General features: G+C 60.3%; 4 protein-coding genes across 7 annotated transcripts in view; 3 read left to right on the top strand and 1 right to left on the bottom strand.

The window, feature by feature from the left end:
- Positions 1-2,703, top strand: part of IP6K1 (inositol hexakisphosphate kinase 1) — a 36,862-nt gene extending 34,159 nt beyond the window's left edge. For all 3 annotated transcript variants that reach the window (XM_058812792.1, XM_058812790.1, XM_058812791.1), the window contains one exon: positions 232-2,703. In XM_058812792.1, coding sequence (XP_058668775.1) covers positions 232-741 — 510 coding nt within the window. In that variant the 3' untranslated portion in view covers positions 742-2,703. The remainder of the gene's footprint in view (positions 1-231) is intronic.
- A 544-nt stretch (positions 2,704-3,247) lies between these two features.
- On the top strand, positions 3,248-5,671 carry GMPPB (GDP-mannose pyrophosphorylase B). The gene is made up of 8 exons (XM_058813221.1): positions 3,248-3,477; positions 3,543-3,623; positions 3,697-3,745; positions 4,198-4,499; positions 4,576-4,654; positions 4,749-4,876; positions 5,058-5,240; positions 5,368-5,671. Exons 1-8 carry the CDS (start codon positions 3,349-3,351, stop codon positions 5,497-5,499), a joined length of 1,083 nt encoding a protein of 360 aa, XP_058669204.1. The 5' UTR covers positions 3,248-3,348; the 3' UTR covers positions 5,500-5,671.
- Positions 5,658-18,998, bottom strand: part of RNF123 (ring finger protein 123) — a 45,228-nt gene continuing 31,887 nt past the window's right edge. For both annotated transcript variants that reach the window (XM_058813218.1, XM_058813219.1), the window contains 6 exons: positions 17,718-17,793; positions 17,473-17,557; positions 6,810-6,952; positions 6,380-6,474; positions 6,195-6,280; positions 5,658-6,091 (listed from right to left, as the gene is read on the bottom strand). In XM_058813218.1, coding sequence (XP_058669201.1) covers positions 5,992-6,091; positions 6,195-6,280; positions 6,380-6,474; positions 6,810-6,952; positions 17,473-17,557; positions 17,718-17,793 — 585 coding nt within the window. In that variant the 3' untranslated portion in view covers positions 5,658-5,991. The remainder of the gene's footprint in view (positions 6,092-6,194; positions 6,281-6,379; positions 6,475-6,809; positions 6,953-17,472; positions 17,558-17,717; positions 17,794-18,998) is intronic.
- On the top strand, positions 8,723-11,059 carry AMIGO3 (adhesion molecule with Ig like domain 3). The gene has a single exon (XM_058813220.1). It carries the CDS (start codon positions 8,723-8,725, stop codon positions 10,247-10,249), a length of 1,527 nt encoding a protein of 508 aa, XP_058669203.1. The 3' UTR covers positions 10,250-11,059.

The raw sequence follows: 18,998 nt of genomic DNA, 5'->3' as shown, positions 1-18,998 counted from the left end.
GGTGTCCTGGAAGAGGATTAGTGCTCAGGCATCCTGAGTCTGTCCCTGGGCAGCACCTATGAGCTGCTCTGGGATGCAGGGAATGGGCAGAGCTGTCTCCTGCTCCCACTCAATCATAATGGGGATAGGATGAGTTCCCTCTGCCCTGTCAATGTGCAGGACAGCTCAGGGCTCTCTGTGTGGCCATACCCCATTGCTCCCACTTGATGTGCATTTCCTTTGGTGTTCCAGGTCTATCAGCTGGACACGGGGCATTACTTATGCAGGAATAAATACTATGGGCGCGGCCTTTCCATCGAAGGCTTCCGCAACGCCCTCTACCAGTATCTGCACAACGGCATCGAGCTGCGCAAGGACCTCTTTGAGCCTGTCCTGGCCAAGCTGCGCAGCCTGAAGGCGGTTCTGGAGAGACAGGCCTCCTACCGCTTCTACTCCAGCTCCCTGCTCATCATCTACGACGGCAAGGACAGCCGCGCGGGGACCCCGCTGGAGCGCCGGCCCGAGGCGCGCCTGAAGCGCGGGGAGGGCCCGGGCCCGGAGAGCCTCCAGGAGGGCGGCAGCTCGGAGCCCGGCTCCTCGGCCCAGCCCAAGGTGGACGTGCGCATGATTGACTTTGCTCACAGCACCTTCAAGGGCTTCCGTGACGACCCCACCGTGCACGACGGACCCGACATGGGCTACGTGTTTGGGCTGGAGAGCCTCATCAACATCATGGAACAGATGCGGGAGGAAAACCAGTAGCTCTGAGCTGTGGCCTCTTATTCTTGTCCTGGTGGCAGGAGCAGACAAGACCACCCACTACCACAGGAAAAACACAGACAAATTTGGTTTTAAACAACTGTATCGCTCTGTTGTTTTTTAAATGTACTTGGATAGAAGAGCTGAGGTGAGGCAGGATGGAAGAACTCCTCGTGCTGCCCGGATGGTTCTGACCGCACTTGCTCTGCCTTCTGCAGGAGGCTCTGTAGGTGTCTGCTGGGTGTCAGGTGTCCCGGTTCTTTGCTCGTCATATGTGCGTTCTGGAGGGAGGACCTGGACATAGGGAGGAGAAAGCAGGAGAGCCCAGGGCTCTTGATGAGGCTGGAGCTCTGGTGTGAGGAGCCTTCTGTCTCAGGAGCTTCCCCTTTGAATTTCTCCTGAGTTGGAAAGGGCGTTTGCCTGAGGTTGGCAGCGTCTGTGAGGCCCCCGGTGAGCAGTCAGGTGCCAGTCCCTGTGTTTGGTGTTGCTGGCTCTGCCCTGGGTTTTGCCAATGGGGCTTTGCTTTTGATGCTGCCTTTTTCTGCTGTTTGGGCACTGTGAGTATCTACCCCAAACACGGAAATGAAATGACCAAATGCAATCCCCGGCAGAGCTGTGGCCCGGAGGGAATGCCACACACGTGGAGCTGTGCTTGAGCCTGGGGTCTGTGCGCTCCCTGATGGCATGGCATGGCATGGGCAGGCACAGGGCTCTGCAGGAGTGACTCTGCCCTGGACCACTGACTTGAAAGCGCTCAGCTCGTGGGCTAGCAATAGTATCTGTAGCAGTTAACATGACCCCAGCTGCAGTGGGGCATTTTGGACCATTTCAACCCTTCCCCTCCTGTAAAGTACAGAGTATGTCCCTCCAGCACAAAGCTGCCCTCTTTCCCTGGGGACCCTCTGCCCCCAGGCCCTGCTCTCCAACAGGTCTGGAGGTGGTGGAAGGGGAGGCTGAGGCTTAGGGCTGATCCCCATCCCCTCCCTGAGGGTCTCTAGAGGCCAGGTGAGGGGGTGACCCGGCTGAGCAGTGAGAGCCACTGTCTTGACTGTTCAGTACCACTGCCTGACTGTTCAGCTTTGCTTCATGGAGTCAGTGTCTCCCAGAATAAATGTCCCCAGCCTCCTTTGATGAGGAATTAACATTTGATACTGTGGCCTGGTGGTACCGGACCGAACCCTGCTCCACCTCAGCTCCTGTTTCTGTGCTGGGGCCCTGGCTGCTCCCTCCTGCTCTCACTGACTTGCTCCATGGCATTACCATGACTCTGTGTACCCACAAGGCCAGGGTTGGAGTTTTTTTTAATTACTTCAGGGATGCTTGTTTGGGGAATACTCGCATGTCGCATGTGTGCCGACTCCATGTGTGCAGAGGCCGCTCGGAAAGCACGGCTGCCACATCTCAGGCACAGGTCTGTGGCACTGGTGTGGAACGGGACAGGAGAGCTGCCCCATTTCTCTGCCTGTCTCCCAGCTTCTCAAAGCGTGCCCAAGCCACTGCTCCCCTTCCATCCTCTGGACAAGGACCTTAATCCATGGCACGCTGCCCTGCACTGGGTTACTTCATTGCTCCTGCGGGTCCCTACCTTGCCGGGACTCGCAGGATTTTCAGGGAGCAGGTTTGCAGGAGGCAGCGAGGCTGGGTGAGTGCAGGGGTGTAGGTACCCACAAGAGCCGCATTATTCCCTGGCCCTGTCGCCGCCCACCTCTGCATGTCCTTGTCCCCGCGGGCTGTGCTCGGGTGAGCCAGGCCGGCAGAGCCCCTTGCTGTCCCCCGCTCTCATTCCTGCCTTTCCCCGCCTCACCGGGCCGTGACGGACGGGCCACGCTGCCGGTGCTCAGTGGGAGCCGCCTCCCTCCCTTCGGACCACCGCGGTGGGACTCCACAGCTTGTACATAGCCTTGGCCCCGTTTGTTTTTACATGAATAACCACCCTGTTTGTGCTTCACAGAGAACCAAAAACCATTAAAGGATCTGTTTTTGTCCGCGGCGTGCCGTGCCTGCCTCTCCCGCCGTCTGAACCTTGGGGACGGGTTTAGGGGGTTTGGATGAACGTCCCCGCCCGCTGCGGCTGCGGCCGCTGCCGCTGCTCTCCTCTCATCAGGGTCGCCCCGCGGCTGCTGCGGCCCGAGGGCGCCCCGGGCAGGGTGCGGTGGCTGCAGCAACGACCCGGCCGTACGGCCATGGGCCCCGGGCGGGCCTTCAGAGCCGGCTGGGCGGGGGAGTGTGCGGAGCGGGCGGTGTGTCGGCAACGGGCGGTAGGGCCCAGCGGAGGCAGTGCCCGGGCGGGCGGTAGGAGCCGTCGGAGGCAGGGCCCGGGCGGGGCGGTGTACGGGGGCGGGCGGTAAGGCCCGGGCGGGCGGGGCGGTGTATCGGGGCGGGCTGTAGGACCGGGCGGGCGGTAGGAGCCGGCGGAGGCAGGGCCCGGGCGGGGCGGTGTATCGGGGCGGGCGGTAGGGCCCGGGCAGGAAGGCAGTGTGTCGGGGCGGGCGGTAGGGCCCGGCGGAGGCACGGCCTGGGCGGGGCGCTGCTGCGCGGCGGTGACGCGCCCGGTGCGCCCGGCGCTGACGTGTCGGTGCGGTCGCTGGCGTGAGACGCGGGACGCGGGGGATGCGGGCGCTGATCTTGGTTGGCGGCTTCGGGACGCGGCTTCGGCCGCTGACCCTGAGCCGGCCGAAGCCGCTGGTGGAGTTCTGCAACAAGGCGGTGCTGCTCCACCAGCTCGAAGCTCTCCGGCAGGTGGGGGCGCGGGGCGCGGGGGGCGCGGGGGCCGCCCCGCCGCCGGCTGACCCGCGCTCCCGCAGGCGGGCGTCAGCCATGTGGTGCTGGCGGTGAGCTACATGTCCGACGCGCTGGAGGCCGCTATGCGGGAGCAGGAACAACGGGTAAGAGCCCTTCCGAGTCCTCCCTCCTCCCCCCGTTACCCGGCCTGTCCCGCCGCTCACCTTGTGCCCGCAGCTCGGCATCCGCATCTCCATGTCCCACGAGAAGGAGCCGCTGGGCACAGGTAGGATTCGGGCGGGAGCTTGGGGCTGGAGGGCGGGCGCAGGCGGGATGGAGGAGATCCAGGGACAGCAGGGCGGGTGCTACGGGGGGACACCGGGATGGATACGGCACGGCTAGAGATGCTGGGAGGGGGCACCGTGGGCATGAGGGTGGGTATGGATGGGTAGGGCTGGGGGACATCGTGGGCATGAGGGTGGGTATGGACGGGTAGGGCTGGGGGACACCGGCAGTGGGACACCATGGGCAGCAGCATGACTGTGGATGGGTAGGGCTGGCAGGAGCAGGGGAATCAGGAGGGGTATGCCAGGATGGACACGGGCAGGACCAGGGACAGCGGGTCGGGTGAGGATCCAGAGGTACTGGGGACTCGGGAGGGATCCTGGGCCGGGCAGAGGTGGGGCCAGCAGGACCCGGGCTCACCCTGTCCCTGCGGCCTCACTCACGGCCGCGCAGCGGGGCCGCTGGCGCTGGCGCGGGACCTGCTGGCCGAGGACGGGGAGCCCTTCTTTGTCCTCAACAGCGACGTGATCTGCGAGTTCCCCTTCGCGGCGCTGGCCCGTTTCCACCGGCAGCACGGCGGTGAGGGCTCCCTGGTGGTGACCCGCGTGGAGGAGCCGGCCAAGTATGGCGTGGTGGTGTGCGAGGCCGACACCGGCCGCATCTGCCGCTTCGTGGAGAAGCCGCGCGTCTTTGTGTCCAACAAGATCAACGCTGGCCTCTACATATTTAACCCTGGCATCTTGCAACGCATCCAGGTACAAGCCGGGGTGCCAGGCTGGGCTGGGCTGACGGGCTGTGCCCCCTGCTCAGCCCTGTGCCCCGTCCTCGCAGCTGCGCCCCACCTCTATCGAGAAGGAGATCTTCCCAGCCATGGCACAGGACGGGCAGCTCTACGCCATGGAGCTACAGGGTAAGGCCCCGTGCACAGTGCAGGCAGCATCGGGGGTCTTGCCTGCGCTGCCACCCTCACGCTGGGGGCTGTCACCGTGGCTTTGTCTCCACAGGCTTCTGGATGGACATTGGGCAGCCCAAGGATTTCCTTACGGGCATGTGCATGTACCTGCAAGCGCTGCGGGCTCAGCACCCTGAGAAGCTGCACTCGGGGCCTGGTGTCGTGGGGAATGTGCTGGTGGTAAGTGCCAGCCCCCAGCACACCAGCCCCGGGCACTTCATGAGCTCTCTGCATTGTCCCACCACTGTCCTCGCTGCCATCCTCAAGCTGTGCCCTCCTCTCCCCTGGCTGGCCAAGTGGCATGGGCTATGCCAAGAGCTGTCTGCCCTCCCGACCCTGGCATGGGCCCTCTTCCTTCCAGGACCCCAGTGCCAAGATTGGGGCAAACTGTGTCATCGGCCCCAACGTGACGATCGGGGCCGGCGTGGTGGTGGAGGACGGGGTGCGCATCAAGCGCTGCACTGTGCTGGAAGGGGCCCGCATCCGCTCCCACTCCTGGCTGGAGTCCTGCATCGTGGGCTGGAGCTGCTCCGTGGGGCAGTGGGTGAGGACACGGGTGCCCTGCAGGGGATGGGGACTCAGCTCTTGCCCTCCCACCTCCTCGGGCTGTGGTCCCTGCAGGCAGGAGCAGCAGCCCGAGCCCAGGGGTGTGACAGGGCCTCTCTGGGCAGGTGCGCATGGAGAACGTGACTGTGCTGGGCGAGGACGTCATCGTCAACGACGAGCTCTACCTCAACGGGGCCAATGTGCTGCCACACAAATCCATCGCCGAGTCTGTGCCAGAGCCACGCATCATCATGTAGCAGCCCCCAGCAGGCCCTGTGCTCCCAGCTCTCCTTGGATTAAATATTTATATTTCCATTTACTGTTAAGCATCACCTGAGTGCGGCCCCAACAGCGGGGGCCTTCCCTTTCCCATCTTTCAGGGTACCACATAAGGAAGAATAATTTAATGCTGCTTTTCATGAAGTCAGCCCCCAGCCAGGGGCAAGTTAACAGCCCAAATGCCCAGCCCAGCCCCCTGCCCTGGCCCCGGGGCTGCCGTGTGTTCCCAGCACTGCCGCAGAGCCGAGGCCTTGGGCTCCCCTGCCTGAGAACGGCCCCTGGGGCAGGGAGGCTGCTGGGCACCTGCCTTTCCCACCCTGCAGCCCTCCCGCCTCACGCTGCTGCCCCGTGCTGGCTCCTGACCCTCTGGGCGAGGGTGCCACAGCCTGAGCAGGGCAAGGTTTGGGGAGAAGGCAGTGTGAGGCGGGGGGGCTGCCCCGCTCCGCTGGGGGAGCCCGTGGGGCTGGGCTCTACGAGCTGGCTGGCTTGGTGAAGTCGTCCACCCCTGTGATGGTGGCCTTACAGAAGAAGCAGTCCTTGTTGTTCATCAGGTGCTGGTTGATGCAGGCTCTGGGACAGAGGAGGAAAGAGCATCAGCCCCCACCCACGTGGCACAGGGCAGGGCCAGGGGCTGAAGTCATCCTGGTGGAGGTCACACATGGGAGCTACTCACTTGCATGACTTGTGGGAGCAGGGCCTGAAGATGGCCGAGATGGGGTGTGCGTAGCAGATGGGGCACAGGTCTTCCTCGCTGGTGGGCTGTGTGGGTTACCAGGAGTTAGCAGGGCCATCCAAAGTCCCGTGTCCCAGGCCTGCTGTCAAGGACTGGGACAGGGCTGGGGCAGGGGCAGGACTCACCAGTGTGGTTGCAGCTGCCTGCTTGGACTCCTCACTCAGATGGTTCAGCATCTTTTCCACCTTTGTCAGCTCCTCAGTACTGATGTACTCTGTGTCTGGGGAGGAAAGTGAGTGTTTTTGGGGTGAATGGGACCCTCAGGCTGTCCTGAGGCTGCTCAGTGATGCACAGGGGCTGCAGCTGCCCTTGGGGACCAGCAGGACAGGGAGCACCAGACACTGAGAAGGGCAGAACAACTGGCTGGCACTGGATACATCCCCATCCAAAGTGCTGCTTAAGGTGCGTGGTGGAGGAGGGCATAGACACCTGTGCCCAGAGACTAAAAGGGCTGGGATGTTGCAGGGGACACAGACACCAGCAGCCCCATTCCCCCTCCCCAGCTGTGGCTGGGAGGTGAGCAGAGCCCAGCTCCAGTGCAGTGCCAACACTTACAGGTGTGCAGGGAGAAGTGGCGCTTGTCCGTGGCCGGGGCAGCTGCTGCCAGGGCCGAGGGCTCGGCGTGGCCCAGCAGGTACTGGATGGAGCGCAGCTGGAAGCAGGGATCTGCCAGCAGCACCACCGTGGCGCGCTCGGTCCTGCCGGGGAACACAGAGCTCTGACAACCCCCCTGTGCTCCCACACCAGCATCCCCAGCCAGTGTCCCCCTGCTCCATGCTCAGATGCAGCCAAAGAGCAGCAGCCATCCTCCTCCTCCCCCTCTGGCACCCCGACTCAGAGGCTCAGAGATCGATGCGGTGCTTCTGCACTTGCTGAGGCTGCAGCCCTCGGGCCAGTGCCTGAGCCTGGGGTTGCTGCAGGGCAGCTGAGGCATCCAGCGCTGCCCTTGGTCACAGCACCTCAAGGGAGATGCTCTGCAGAGCCTCACATGGAGACTGGGGCCGTCCTGCACCGACAGGACAGCTCAGGATGTGCTCAGGGCAAACGGGTCCCCCCAAAAGGCAGGAGGGAGGAGTCACGGCCCTCCCTGATTTCAGTGGGCACAGCCAGGACGGATGAAGGTCGCCTTAATAAGTGTCTCCCTCGGGCACCAGTGCCTGGTAACAGTCCCGGGCAGGAGCAGAGCTGCTCCGTGGCTGGCCCAGGGGCAAGCAGAGCAGCCCCAGCGGCAGGAGGGGCAAAGGAGCAGCCAGCCAGCACAGGCTGAGCCAGGGCACAGGGGGTTAACAGCCCCTTGACTCGCAGCAGCCGCAGCCGCCAAATTAGCTTTTTGCTGCCCTAATGGAAAACAATTCCCCAGCTCTCCTCTTCCCACTAAACCGCCTGAGCTCTGGATAATGACATTCCTGCATGTCCTTCACCCTGTGGCCACTCCACCCCCGTCAGCAGCCCGCGGCACCCCCTCTGCCGTGGGGACCCCACCGGGCTGAGCCCCCCGCTCAGCCCAGGGCCGGGGGTGCTGGGGGGTCCCCAGCCCGTGGGGTGATGAGGATTAGGGAGCAGGACGGACCGCGGCTGGCAGACAAGCAGCACTGGGGGGAGACGACCGCCATCCCCACTCGCAGCGTGGTGCAGGATGTGACACGAGGGGCTCCCAGAGGTGACGGGTTTATTCCAGCATTCTGCCAGCGGCTGGGCAGCGGCGGAGAAGCCGCTCTATGGATTACAGCCTCCATCCTCAGCTCCCCGGCGGCTGCACACCGGTGCGGCCAGTGGTCCTCGGCTCCCCTGGGGACGAGCGACCACGCAGGGTCGGTGCTGGCTGCGCATCCTCTGCCCACCCGCAGGGAGGGCCGCGGCCAGGGAAGGGGACAGGGACCGGCCAGGGCCACCACTCCCCGCGCCGGGGCCAATGAGATCCCGCCCGGCCCCCTCGCCGCGCACCGCCCGCCCGTAAATAGGGGCAGGAGCGGGATCGGCTCCCGGAGCTCCCGGAGATGCTGCCCGGGACGGAGCCGCACCAGGCTCCCCGGAGGTCGCAGCGTGCGGATGTGCCCCGGCGGCGCTGAGCCCTGAGAAACTTCGCACTCCAGGGATGAGCAGCTCCGAGAGGCAGCGAGGCGCCCGCCCAGCCCGACACAGACACAGCCCGAGCGCCCCAGCCCCCCGGTGCTGATCGGCGGCGCCCAGCCGAGCCCCGGCAGCGCCCGGCCGCCGGCAGCGCAGGTACGAGGCAGCCTCGGGTGAGCCGCGGCACGGCCGGGCAGGGCGATGCCGCCCTTTGGGTCTCCTCAAGCCCCACGGCTGGAATCGGGATCCTCTTTCGCGGGGTGCAAAAGGGCGCCTGTGGATGCTTGGTAGAGCCAAGGCAGCGCTGAGGGAGAGACGAAAGACGGCGGCAGATTTTTCTCGCGTCTCATCGAGCCTGGCCGTGCCGCGGGGCTGTACGGAGGCTCCTGCCCGCCACAATGTCCTCGCCGGCGACCGCGGAGTCGGTGTGGCCGCGGGCGGCAAAGCTGTTCCTGCTGCTGCTCCAGCTGTGCGCCCCCCGAGCCTCCCCGCAGCCCCACCGCTGCCCCAACACCTGCATCTGCACCTCCGACCTGCTGAGCTGCAGCCGGCAGACGCTGCGGTGGGTGCCCCAGGCACTGCCGCCCACCACCACCACGCTAGACCTCAGCCACAACGCCCTCAGCCAGCTCCACGACCACTGGCTGGCCGCCCTCCCGCACCTCGAGGCCCTCCACATCAGCCACAACCAGATTCGGGACCTTTCTCCGCGGGCTTTCCACAACGCCTCCTTCCTGCGGCACCTGGACATGTCCTCCAACCACCTGCAAGCTGTGGAGAGGCACTACTTCGAGGCGCTGGTGAGCCTGGAGGAGCTGCTGCTCTACGACAACCACATCAAGCGGGTGGATGAAAATGCCTTTGCCAAGCTGAGCGATCTGAGGAAAGTCTACCTGAGCTGGAACAACCTGACCACCTTCCCCTTCCATGCTGTGCAGGGACTGGGAATCCACAAGCTCCGCACGCTGGACCTCTCCTCCAACAGCCTGAGCAGCATCCCCGTGGAGGTGCTGGCAGCCCTGCCCGAAAACATCGGCAATGGCTTGTACCTGCACAACAACCCCATCAGGTGCAGCTGCCAGCTCTACCTGATGCTTCAGCGCTGGAATCAGCGAGGTTTCAGCTCCGTGAAAGATTTCTCAGAGGAGCACACCTGCAAGGTGTCTGACCACGTGCCCCGGTCCCTGATCAAGTTCCTCAAGCACAGAGATATGTTTGAGAACTGCTCGGCGAGCACTGAAGACCCACACCTCTCGCACCTGGAGGTGGTGGTGGGCCAGCCCGTCCTGCTCGCCTGTAACAGCAGTAACAGCAGCCTGCCCCACGCTGCCAGCACCTCCATGTGGATCACCCCTCGCCACGAGCCCATCAAACACCCAGGGAACAGCAATCGCTCCCTGGAGGTCTATCGCAACGGCAGCCTGAGGATCGCCGCAGCCAAGCCCTGGCTCTCGGGGGTCTACGTGGGCTTGGCCATGAATAGCCCCTACAACTTCAGCAGGATGTGCGAGTTCAACGTGACCGTCCTCTACCCCAAGGCAGCTGGGGAGACCTTCAGCACTGGCCTCACGACCCTGCTGGGCTGCATCGTGAGCCTGGTGCTGGTGATCATCTACCTGTACCTGACGCCGTGCCGCTGCCTGGGCTGCTGCAGGAGGCCGGCGCCGCGGAGCCCCCCACAGGAGTGCAGCGCCCAGTCCTCCATCCTGAGCACCACTCCCCCGGCCACCGACGGGCCGCACCGCAAGGCCAGCGCCAACAAACACGTCGTGTTCCTGGAGCCCATCAGGGAGACACAGAACGGCAAGATCCGCCTGGCCCTCGGTGAGGACTTCCCCGACCCCAAGCACCCCAAGGTCCTGCAGCTCAAGTCGGACTCAGAGTCCATCAGCTCTGTCTTTTCTGACACCCCCATTGTATCTTAGTGGGACAGAGCTGGGAGCAGAGCAGAGGCCTCCTGAGAGCTGGTCTGCTCCATCTGCTGCTAGATCAGGATTATTGGGAATCCTGAATTCCTGGCTTGACCATGACCCACGGGAGTGACTGACATCACCCACAACTGCTTCAGCCACGGGCTCCTGGTGGGTTCTGGGCCACGGGCACATTGGTGCCCAGCACGAGCACCTTGCATAATCTGCTGGCAATGGCCTTGTTAGCACATTGGTAATGCTGATGAACCCAGCATGCTGGAGAAACACCCCTTCATTTGGGCACCTGCCCTTGCTAATGTGACACCAGGCCTGGGGGTCTGTCATGTCCCCAGGCAGGAGATGCCCAACCTGACATCACTGCCACAGACCCCCCAGGCAAAGGAATAGCTGTGACAAGTGGGACACTGTCCTGGCTCATGCCAGGTCCTCAGGATTGGTGATGCCACTGTCCTCTCCCAGCACGCGCCATCAGCATGTCATGGCTGAGAGCAGGGGAGTGTGACCCTGTCACAAACGGGGGTACACACCCCCACAGCCCTCCCCAGACATGGCCGTGCAGGAGGGATGGAGCTCAGCGCCCGACCAGCCACGCAGCCAAGCAAACCTTCCAAGCTTTTGCTTCCCGAGAAGCTGTAAATCATCCAGGCAGGACAAGGTGACGAGCCACAGCGCCCCAGCCCGCACTGCTCAGTGCCACCAAGGACACCGAAGTCCCCGATGCGCCACGCGCTCCCCGCTGCTTCTCCTTGAGGCGGACACGCTGCCCGAGCACAGCTATTTAGGCAGTAACCCAATCAGCCTATCGATAAATGTGAGTAATCCTCCCCTCTCCTGGGCCGTAATTCTCTAGTTCCATTGGAATAAAAATGCCTATTTTTTTAAGCTCACGCTAGGCTGAGTGTCTCCTTGCCCTTGCAGCAATGTGCAGCTCACAGGCACAGCGGTGGAAGGCTGAGGGAGCCCTGAATTCCTGCAGGCCTGGCACAGGGAGCATCCTGTTCCCATCAAATGGCCTTCAGGTGGCCTTGGCAAGGGGGTTAAATGTGCTGCTGGTGTGCTGCTGGTGAGAGAGAAGCACACAGTGGTTTGTCCTTGGGAGGGCAGGGCCCCTAAATGATGCCTGGGAGCTGGGGAAGGAGCAGCACTGACTGACAAAAGGGCACATCCAGACCCCAAAAGGAACAAGCAGGCTTTTAGATACAGGGGAAAGAAACCACTAGGGATGGGATATGCCTTTGGCAAAGCCCTGGTGCTCCCTGCAGATGGAACCCCCCCATTCATTTCACCTACACTGCCTTCCCTGGCACCCACTCTTCCCTCTTCCTGAAACAGGGAGTGGTTCTGTCCCCCCAACATGCTTGTCTGATCCCACAGAGGGCTAAGGGTATCCTACCCCTCTGCCAGTCACCAGTGTCCCATCCACAGCTGGAGCAGGAGCGTGTGGCCATCACATGCAGCACAGGGGGGACCAGGACCCTTCAGACACCTGCAGCCCCCTCCCATGGCTGAGCTCTGGTCCCAGGAACTGCTGGCAGCCTGGTGACTGGCAGGAGGGGAAGAACCCTGTGGCATTGGGACCACACTAGCACACATCCTCTCAACTTCTCTGCCTAGGAAACAAGCAGCTTTCTTCCCAGCAAAACATCAACTTTGTGCCCAAATAAATTGTCAATTTTCCTCCCCCCATCCAGGGAGGGGTGAGTGCCTGGGAGAGCAGCTCTCCTGAGGCAGCCTGGCCTTCCAGGCCGCTCCTGCCATGCCTTTGTGCAGCTCCTGCCCCGCGGCAGCCGGGGGTGACGGATGCACAGCGACAGCCCCGCTGGCCGTGCCCTCGCTGGCCCTGTCACCTCGTGTTTGTGCAGTGTCCTGACGGGCCAGGCCGCCGTGCCAGCCACACGGGGGCTGCCGAGGTGTGGCAGTGTCAGACTCAGAGGTGAGCGGCACCTTGAGGGTGGAGCCGAGGTGCTGCCATCACCCCTGGCTGATGGCAGGGATCCCATGGGAGGGAAGGTCTGAATTTAACCTGGGAATGTCTGGGAAAAGGAGAGACCCAGCTGACTGCAGCCAGGCCCAGGCAGAGCATGTGCCACCTCTAAGCACACCTTCCTCCAGAAGGAAAGATGAAGTGCTGCTCTGGGCCCCAGCACCCAGAGTGGGTGTTACTCACCCTTTATCACCATTCTTGTCTGTCTCCCCAAAAATCTTCCCCTTCCCCACTGCCAACACCAGGCATTAGTGCTCCTGCAAACCTGCATCCTCAGCTGAGGATAATGACTGAAGATTGGGGAAAGCTCAGGGAGTGTAAGAAAAGCTCCCAGGGGCCTTTCCAGGGACACATCAGCCTGGAAGAGCCCAGAAGAGCTCTCCTAGGCTGGCTGCAATTCTCTATCCCTTCAGGAAAGCTGAGGCTTGTTCTCCAGGGCCTTCCTCTGAGATTTGTATCCGTGCTGCCCTCAAGGGATCCCTCTGCCTCTCCCCAGGAAAGTCCTGCTGCTGCTTTTCACACGTTCCTGGTGCTCAGGAAGGATGCCACACCACCACACTGCTCCAATGAGCACTGGGAGGTGGTTTGAACTGTTCATTAAGCAGCCTGAAAGGCAGAACATCTCAGCAAGGAAAAACAGCCAGGAGCAAAGCCTCTCTGACAGGCAGGAGCTGGGAAACCTAATGGATCTTCCCCAAGGAATTCACTGTCCTCTCCTGGCAGCCACCTCCACCATTACAGCCCTGGCCCCCTGCCAAACCTCCCTCCTGCTCCTGGACTCTGCAGGGCAAAGGAATGGGTCAGCAAAATCTGCCTGGCCCTGGCACACAGGGACCTGTGCCAGCGTGTGTGGGGACAAGGATGGCTCTGGGATAAGGATGGCTCTGGGATAAGGATGGCTTTGGGATAAGGACTGGCTTTGGGATAAGGACTGGCCTTGGGATAAGGATGGCTCTGGGATAAGGATGGCTTTGGGATAAGGATGGCTTTGGGATAAGGACTGGCCTTGGGATAAGGGCTGGCCTTGGGATAAGGACTGGCTTTGGGATAGGGATGGCTCTGGGATAAGGACTGGCTTTGGGATAAGGATGGCTCTGGGATAAGGATGGCTCTGGGATAAGGATGGCCTTGGGATAAGGACTGGCCTTGGGATAAGGGCTGGCCTTGGGATAAGGGCTGGCCTTGGGATAAGGACTGGCTCTGGGATAAGGATGGCTCTGGGATAAGGATGGCTTTGGGGTAAGGACTGGCTTTGGGGACCAGTGTCCAACACTGCCTCCTGTCTCCTCTGGCACCTCACACCTCAGCCAGGACAATGGGGGAGCACTGACTGCCAGTCCCATCCTGTCCCCTATCACTAAGGATGGACACGGCAGGGCCTGGATCCTTCCCTTATGATGCTCACAGTTTTCCAGAGAGGTCAAATCAGCAAGGCTGCTCCAGCCTCCCAGCATGTGCCTGGCAGCCCCAAGGGGCTGGGAGAGCCCTGGCAGTCCCATCACTCAGGATGCAGCACTTGGAGCTGGCAGCTTGTGAAACACTGACCACACTCCTTTTTTAACCTAAGGAGCAGAGCAGTGGCCCTGCCCTGACACAACCCAGCCCATTTCCACTCTGGGATGGCCTCTCACTTCCCACAAAGGCAGTCCTGGTTACAGCCTGCCCTCACACCCAGGAGAGCACAGCCTCACCTCAGGGCCTCACTCCTTCCCCTGCCTCTTACCAGGATCTGACACCAGCTCTGGCCAGCACTGCTCCATTAGCTCACTCTCAAAGAGGCTTAATAGAAAATCTGCTCAATTATTTAGCAAGCAGACAAAGAGAGGGCTGATACTGCCTGAAGACAGCCAGGGTCTGTGGTGTGGATCCAGCCCAGCTCCTGGCTCAGCCTGGCAGATCTCCTCTCCTCCCTGCTCAGTCATTAAGGCTGCAGAGGGAGCAAAGGGGCAAAGGGACATCCTTGCCCTCGGCCCTGCCAGCCCCTGGCACTCCCAGTGCTGCTCTCAGAGCTGAGGGTGGGAGGAGGCACTCCCCAGGAGCAGCACAGCCCATCCTGCCCGAGCCAGGGAGGAAATGCACCTCTGCTCCCTCAAAAGCACAGCCTGCTCCATCCAGGGACCACGGGGATGATGGATCAGCTCTCCCCACAGCCCAGCCTGGGCAATGCTCCCTTTCCTTGTGCTTTAATGGCTCTGCTTGATGCCAGGAGTCCTCAGCAGGAGGACTCAATGCCTGGATGAGTGTCCTGTGCTGGGAAAGGAGCAGCTGAGGCATCTGATTGCAGCCTGAGAACACGACTGGATGAGCTGGCAGGGCCCTGGCTCTCACTTACTGAACTTCCCCACTGCAATGTTCTCGTCCCATAAATGAGAGTTCATTCCTTCAGCACCAGATGAGCCCATTCCCCATGTCCCAGATGTTTGCAGCACCTTCCAACCAAGGGCCTGGCACAGTGTCTGCTTACTGGGTTAGAGGCAACCAGAAAATGCACAGCCAAGGCAAGGAGGTCTCCCAGGGTCCTGTCCCTGCCCTCATTCTCTGGGGCACAGCCTCCTCTCAGGGATCCAGTCAGGGTCACCCTGTCCCTGGTAATTCCCACAGGGACGTTCCTACATGCAAATGTGGGTTGGAAAATCTCTCTGTTAATGATTTCTCTCAATCTGGGAGTTACCAAATGGCGCCTGGGAGAGATTTCTACCAGCTTGCAGCACTGCCCAGGCTGAGTGCTTCTGGGGAAGGACTAAAGCCTGTCCTATTATCCTGCTTGCTGCACCGAGAAAGGAAAAAGGAAAGCTGTGTACAGATGAGTTGATGTGAATGGGTCTGCTCTGGAGAGCCTGGTTACACACATGACCCTTTAAATCATTTCAGCCATGGCAATCATCTCTCATGAGAGTGTGAATAGAAAGGTCTGAATTCTCCTGTTCCATTCCTTACTCTTGCACCTGGATACACAGGCTTCCATTGCTGTGCTCTGGGCCAGGCACCATGGACAGGCACCATTCCCTGGGTTTTGGGTGATTCCTACCCCAGCTGTACCTCCCAGGTTTCAGCAGCCTGTGGTGATGGTGCCTTGGACAGAGGATGAAAGCAGGGCTAAGCAGAAAAGCCTCAGTGTTTTGGTTCTGTCCATCCCACCTCTGTTTGCCATTTCCCAGTGTGGCTGCACAGAGCAGGACAGCTCTGTAATAGGGGTGCAACACCCAGGCCTCAGTTCAGAGTGCTGCCAAGGGTGTGGGGGCTCAGTGATCCCTTCCCCTGACACTGCCTGTGATCTCTGCCTGGTCTCTGCCATCCCCTCTGCTCACTAGAGGGTCTCCACACTGCCTGCCTTGGTTCTTTTGTCTTGATTGACCTCAGTGGCTCCCCTGCAACATTTGCTTGCCTTTTATAGATCACTGACATATCAAACCTCAGGTTTAGTGATGGCTTTGCAAAATCACACAGAAGAATTTTGCTTCATGGATATTTTTCCCTGGGCTTCCTCCTGTTCCACCTTCTGCTTCTCTGCTCACTCAGGTCCACCTTAAGGACACGATGCTTTTCACACATCATTCCACTATTTTGCATTTATTTCTCCTTTCCAGAGCTCAGGGAAGTGACTACAAAGCCCTTGAACATCAGAGACTTGCCAGTTCCCTGGAGCACAGTGTCTCTGGTTTGTGATGGTGCAGCCTGAGGCATGAAGGATGCTGTTGGCACACAGGGGACAGTGCCTCTTGGTGATGACACTGCCTGCCTGGAATTCACAAACCCAAAGCACAACAGGCTTTTCAGGGGAAGAACAGTCTGGAAGCTTTCTGTCTCTTCAGGACTCCCTGCAGGCTAGGAAGGATGTGACTGATATCCCACTGCCATCTTCCCAGTGCTCTTTGGAGTGTGATAAACTGAGGAACAATCCTTCCACTTCCCCATTTTGAGCTGACAAGTGACCTGACCTGGGACACATGCTCAATGGAGAGACAGGCAGGGAAGGACTTCTCATGCTGGCATGCAGGGAAGGGTTTTATCACTTCTCCCTTCCCTTCAGGAAGAAGTGTCTAGTTGTGGCAGCAAATTCATGATGTTTGCCCTTTCCACAGAGCAAGGCTCTGAGGGCAAGCAAAACCCACCTCTGTTCAGAGCCCAGAAAGGCCACTGATCAATGCCCTTGTGCCCAGGTTCTGCCACTGTCACACTTGGGGCTGTAAGAGTGGTGCAGCAGCCACGGGAGGCAGGTTATAATTAGATATATTTGTGTACATCTTTGAGTCCTTGAGAGAAGGAGCTGAAAGAGTGGCTGCAGGGCTGAGCTGCTCGGCCAGCTGGGACTCTGCTCCCTGCAAAGCCAGACACTATTGTGTGCTCCAAACATGAAAACAAGCAGGGTGTGCAGCACAGACAGAACAGCCCCATCTCCCACAGCAGCCTGCAGCAAACAGTGACCAGGCAAAACACCTGCAAATGACACTGGGAGACAGCAAGGGCCGGGCTGCAGAGTGTCTGAATAAGTCTATTTGCAGTGCTCAGTACAAGCAGACACAGACACATAAATGATCAGGTCAGCTGTGGCTTTGTCCAGCCACAACACTCCCCTAGTGCTGCCTCTCTGAATAATTGGCTACTGTGAAGACAAGATTTGTTTAATCTTAAAATCAGCATCACCCAAGTGCCGGGAGAAGACTTGTCTTGCCTTTGTGTGAGGTGACCATCTCACAGGTCTGGGCAGCCAGAGAGCTCTGCACACATTGTGATGCCTTCCTAAGAGGGGCCCAGGGTGAAGGAGCTCCAATGAGCTCCCCTCCAGCCATCCCTGTGTGCTGCAGCACTGTGATGTGTCACCACATCAGCACAGCCCTGTCACACGCAGCACCCACACCTTCCCCCAGCAGCTGTCCTGTCACACAGTGCCAGCCCCATCCCAAGGAGGAAGGTGCACATGTGCTGGCAGTACAGCATCTCACAGCCACCTTTTACAAGGGTTTTCCACCACAGCCACCTCTCACAAGGGTTTTCCACCATAGCCACCTCTCACAAGGGTTTTCCACCACCACAGGAAGGAGCTTTGCACCCAGCAGTAGCAAGACTGGGAATGTGGCTCTTTGGTTTCTGCCTGCTCCACACTCATCAGCTTCACCTCACTTTAGTCTCCATACCCCATGCTGCTCCTGCAACACCTCCCATGCCCCACTGCAGCACCCAGAGCAGTACCACACACAGAGACCCCGTGCTTTGGAAGGCAAAAGGCACTCACCCCTGAACATCAGTGTCCACCAGCAGCCGGACCAGGATCCCTGTCACAGCCACAAGGATTGGGTAATGGTCCACGCTCTCCAGCCCTGTGGGAGCAAAAGGGAAAGGTCAGAGCTTCTGTCACTGTGTGACAGGCAGAGCAGGCAGGTGTGAGGTCTGATCCCACCCAGCTCTGCACTAACCCTCAGCCCAAGGCACCTCTCCCTCCCTCCCCAAGGCACACTCCCACAGAGGGCACTCACTCACCTGGCAGACGGAGGTTGACCACTCTGTCAAACAAGTTCCTCTCAGCTGTCACACGATTCAGCACCTGGTTCAGGAGCTGTGGAGGGAAAAGCAGAGAGGGTTTGTATTTTCTGGACGGGCCTTCCTGTGAGCAGCATCCGAAGAGCTTTGGGGCAGCATGTCCCTATAGTCTGGACTCAGTGCCTGAGAGCTGGTGGATGCACAGCGGGAGGTTCACAGCACACACCTAGCTTGGCCCTGGCATGGAAGGACTGGTACCACATCACAGTGGTTGTACCAAACCAAAACCTCCCAGACAAGAGTCAGTCTGAGGTCAAGACACCTGAATGTCACCTCCCACCTCAATCTGAATTCCCACCTGCAGAAGCTGAGCTACTTCTGCAGAGAAAAGCCCCTGGCAAGCAGAAGCCATAGTCCCCAGGACAGCCAGAGCCTGTGAAGGGTGAGCTGGCAGCCCTGGGCAGAAGCAGAGTCAGCAGGGTGAAGCACAGCCCAGGTCCTGCCCTGCCTGGAGCTGGCAGCAGGATGGACCTACAGCTCTGAAGCATGGGGTGAGTGCAGAGAGCAACTGCAGAGATGGAATCAGCTGTGACCACAATTCATTAGCCACCATTAGCTCTCACCCAAACCCCCAGTGGGACAAGCAGGGACTGTTCCAGGCTTGAAGAACTGCTGCAAGCTGAGCTCCATCTCTAAAATGCAAAATCCCTCTTCCTGCTGCCCCAATGCACAACAGCAGAACATTGCACCCCTCTGTGGGCCTGGTCAGTGCTGGGGCATGGCTTCATAACAGCAGCAGGAAAGCAAGGAGGAAGCTGCAGCACCCCACTCTCTGCTGCACATTCCCCAGCTTGCCAAAGCCACCTGCTAAGGGCCTCTCACTTTCCTCCTCACTCAGCTGAGCACTTCCCTCATGATTATGGTACCAGACCCTGCTACCTCTTGCTCTGTTTCATCTGCTCAGAGCCCTGAGCCCAAAGATGAACCTCTGTGGTACTGCCAAGGTACATCTGACTGCTCTGCACCAACCCAGTGTGTACAAGGGCAGGCTGCCCTCAGGGCTCTCCAGGATTGCTCATGCTTTAGAAAATAAATGAATTTACTGAAGCCTAAGGGGTGCTGTGAGTTGGAATGGGGCTGTCCCAGTCACTGTGGCAGGAAAGTGGAGACATTTAGCACCAAATTCTAGGACTGAAGGATAAAGGACCAAGATGCCTGCCCAAACACTGGAGTGTGTGCCCTGTGAAACCAGCTACACTCTCCACAGCTCCTTACCCAGAT

Source organism: Ammospiza caudacuta, chromosome 12, assembly GCF_027887145.1.
Source record: "Ammospiza caudacuta isolate bAmmCau1 chromosome 12, bAmmCau1.pri, whole genome shotgun sequence".
Taxonomy (NCBI): Eukaryota; Metazoa; Chordata; class Aves; order Passeriformes; family Passerellidae; genus Ammospiza; species Ammospiza caudacuta.
This window is presented reverse-complemented; position numbering and strand designations above follow the sequence as displayed.

Excerpts from the sequence above, each read along its gene's own strand:
- GMPPB (XM_058813221.1), top strand. The coding sequence starts at position 3,349 with ATGCGGGCGCTGATCTTGGTTGGCGGCTTCGGGACGCGGCTTCGGCCG. Across the intron at positions 4,500-4,575 it reads GCATCTTGCAACGCATCCAG|CTGCGCCCCACCTCTATCGA; the intron begins GTACAAGCCGGG and ends CCGTCCTCGCAG. Across the intron at positions 5,241-5,367 it reads GCTGCTCCGTGGGGCAGTGG|GTGCGCATGGAGAACGTGAC; the intron begins GTGAGGACACGG and ends CTCTCTGGGCAG.
- AMIGO3 (XM_058813220.1), top strand. The coding sequence starts at position 8,723 with ATGTCCTCGCCGGCGACCGCGGAGTCGGTGTGGCCGCGGGCGGCAAAG.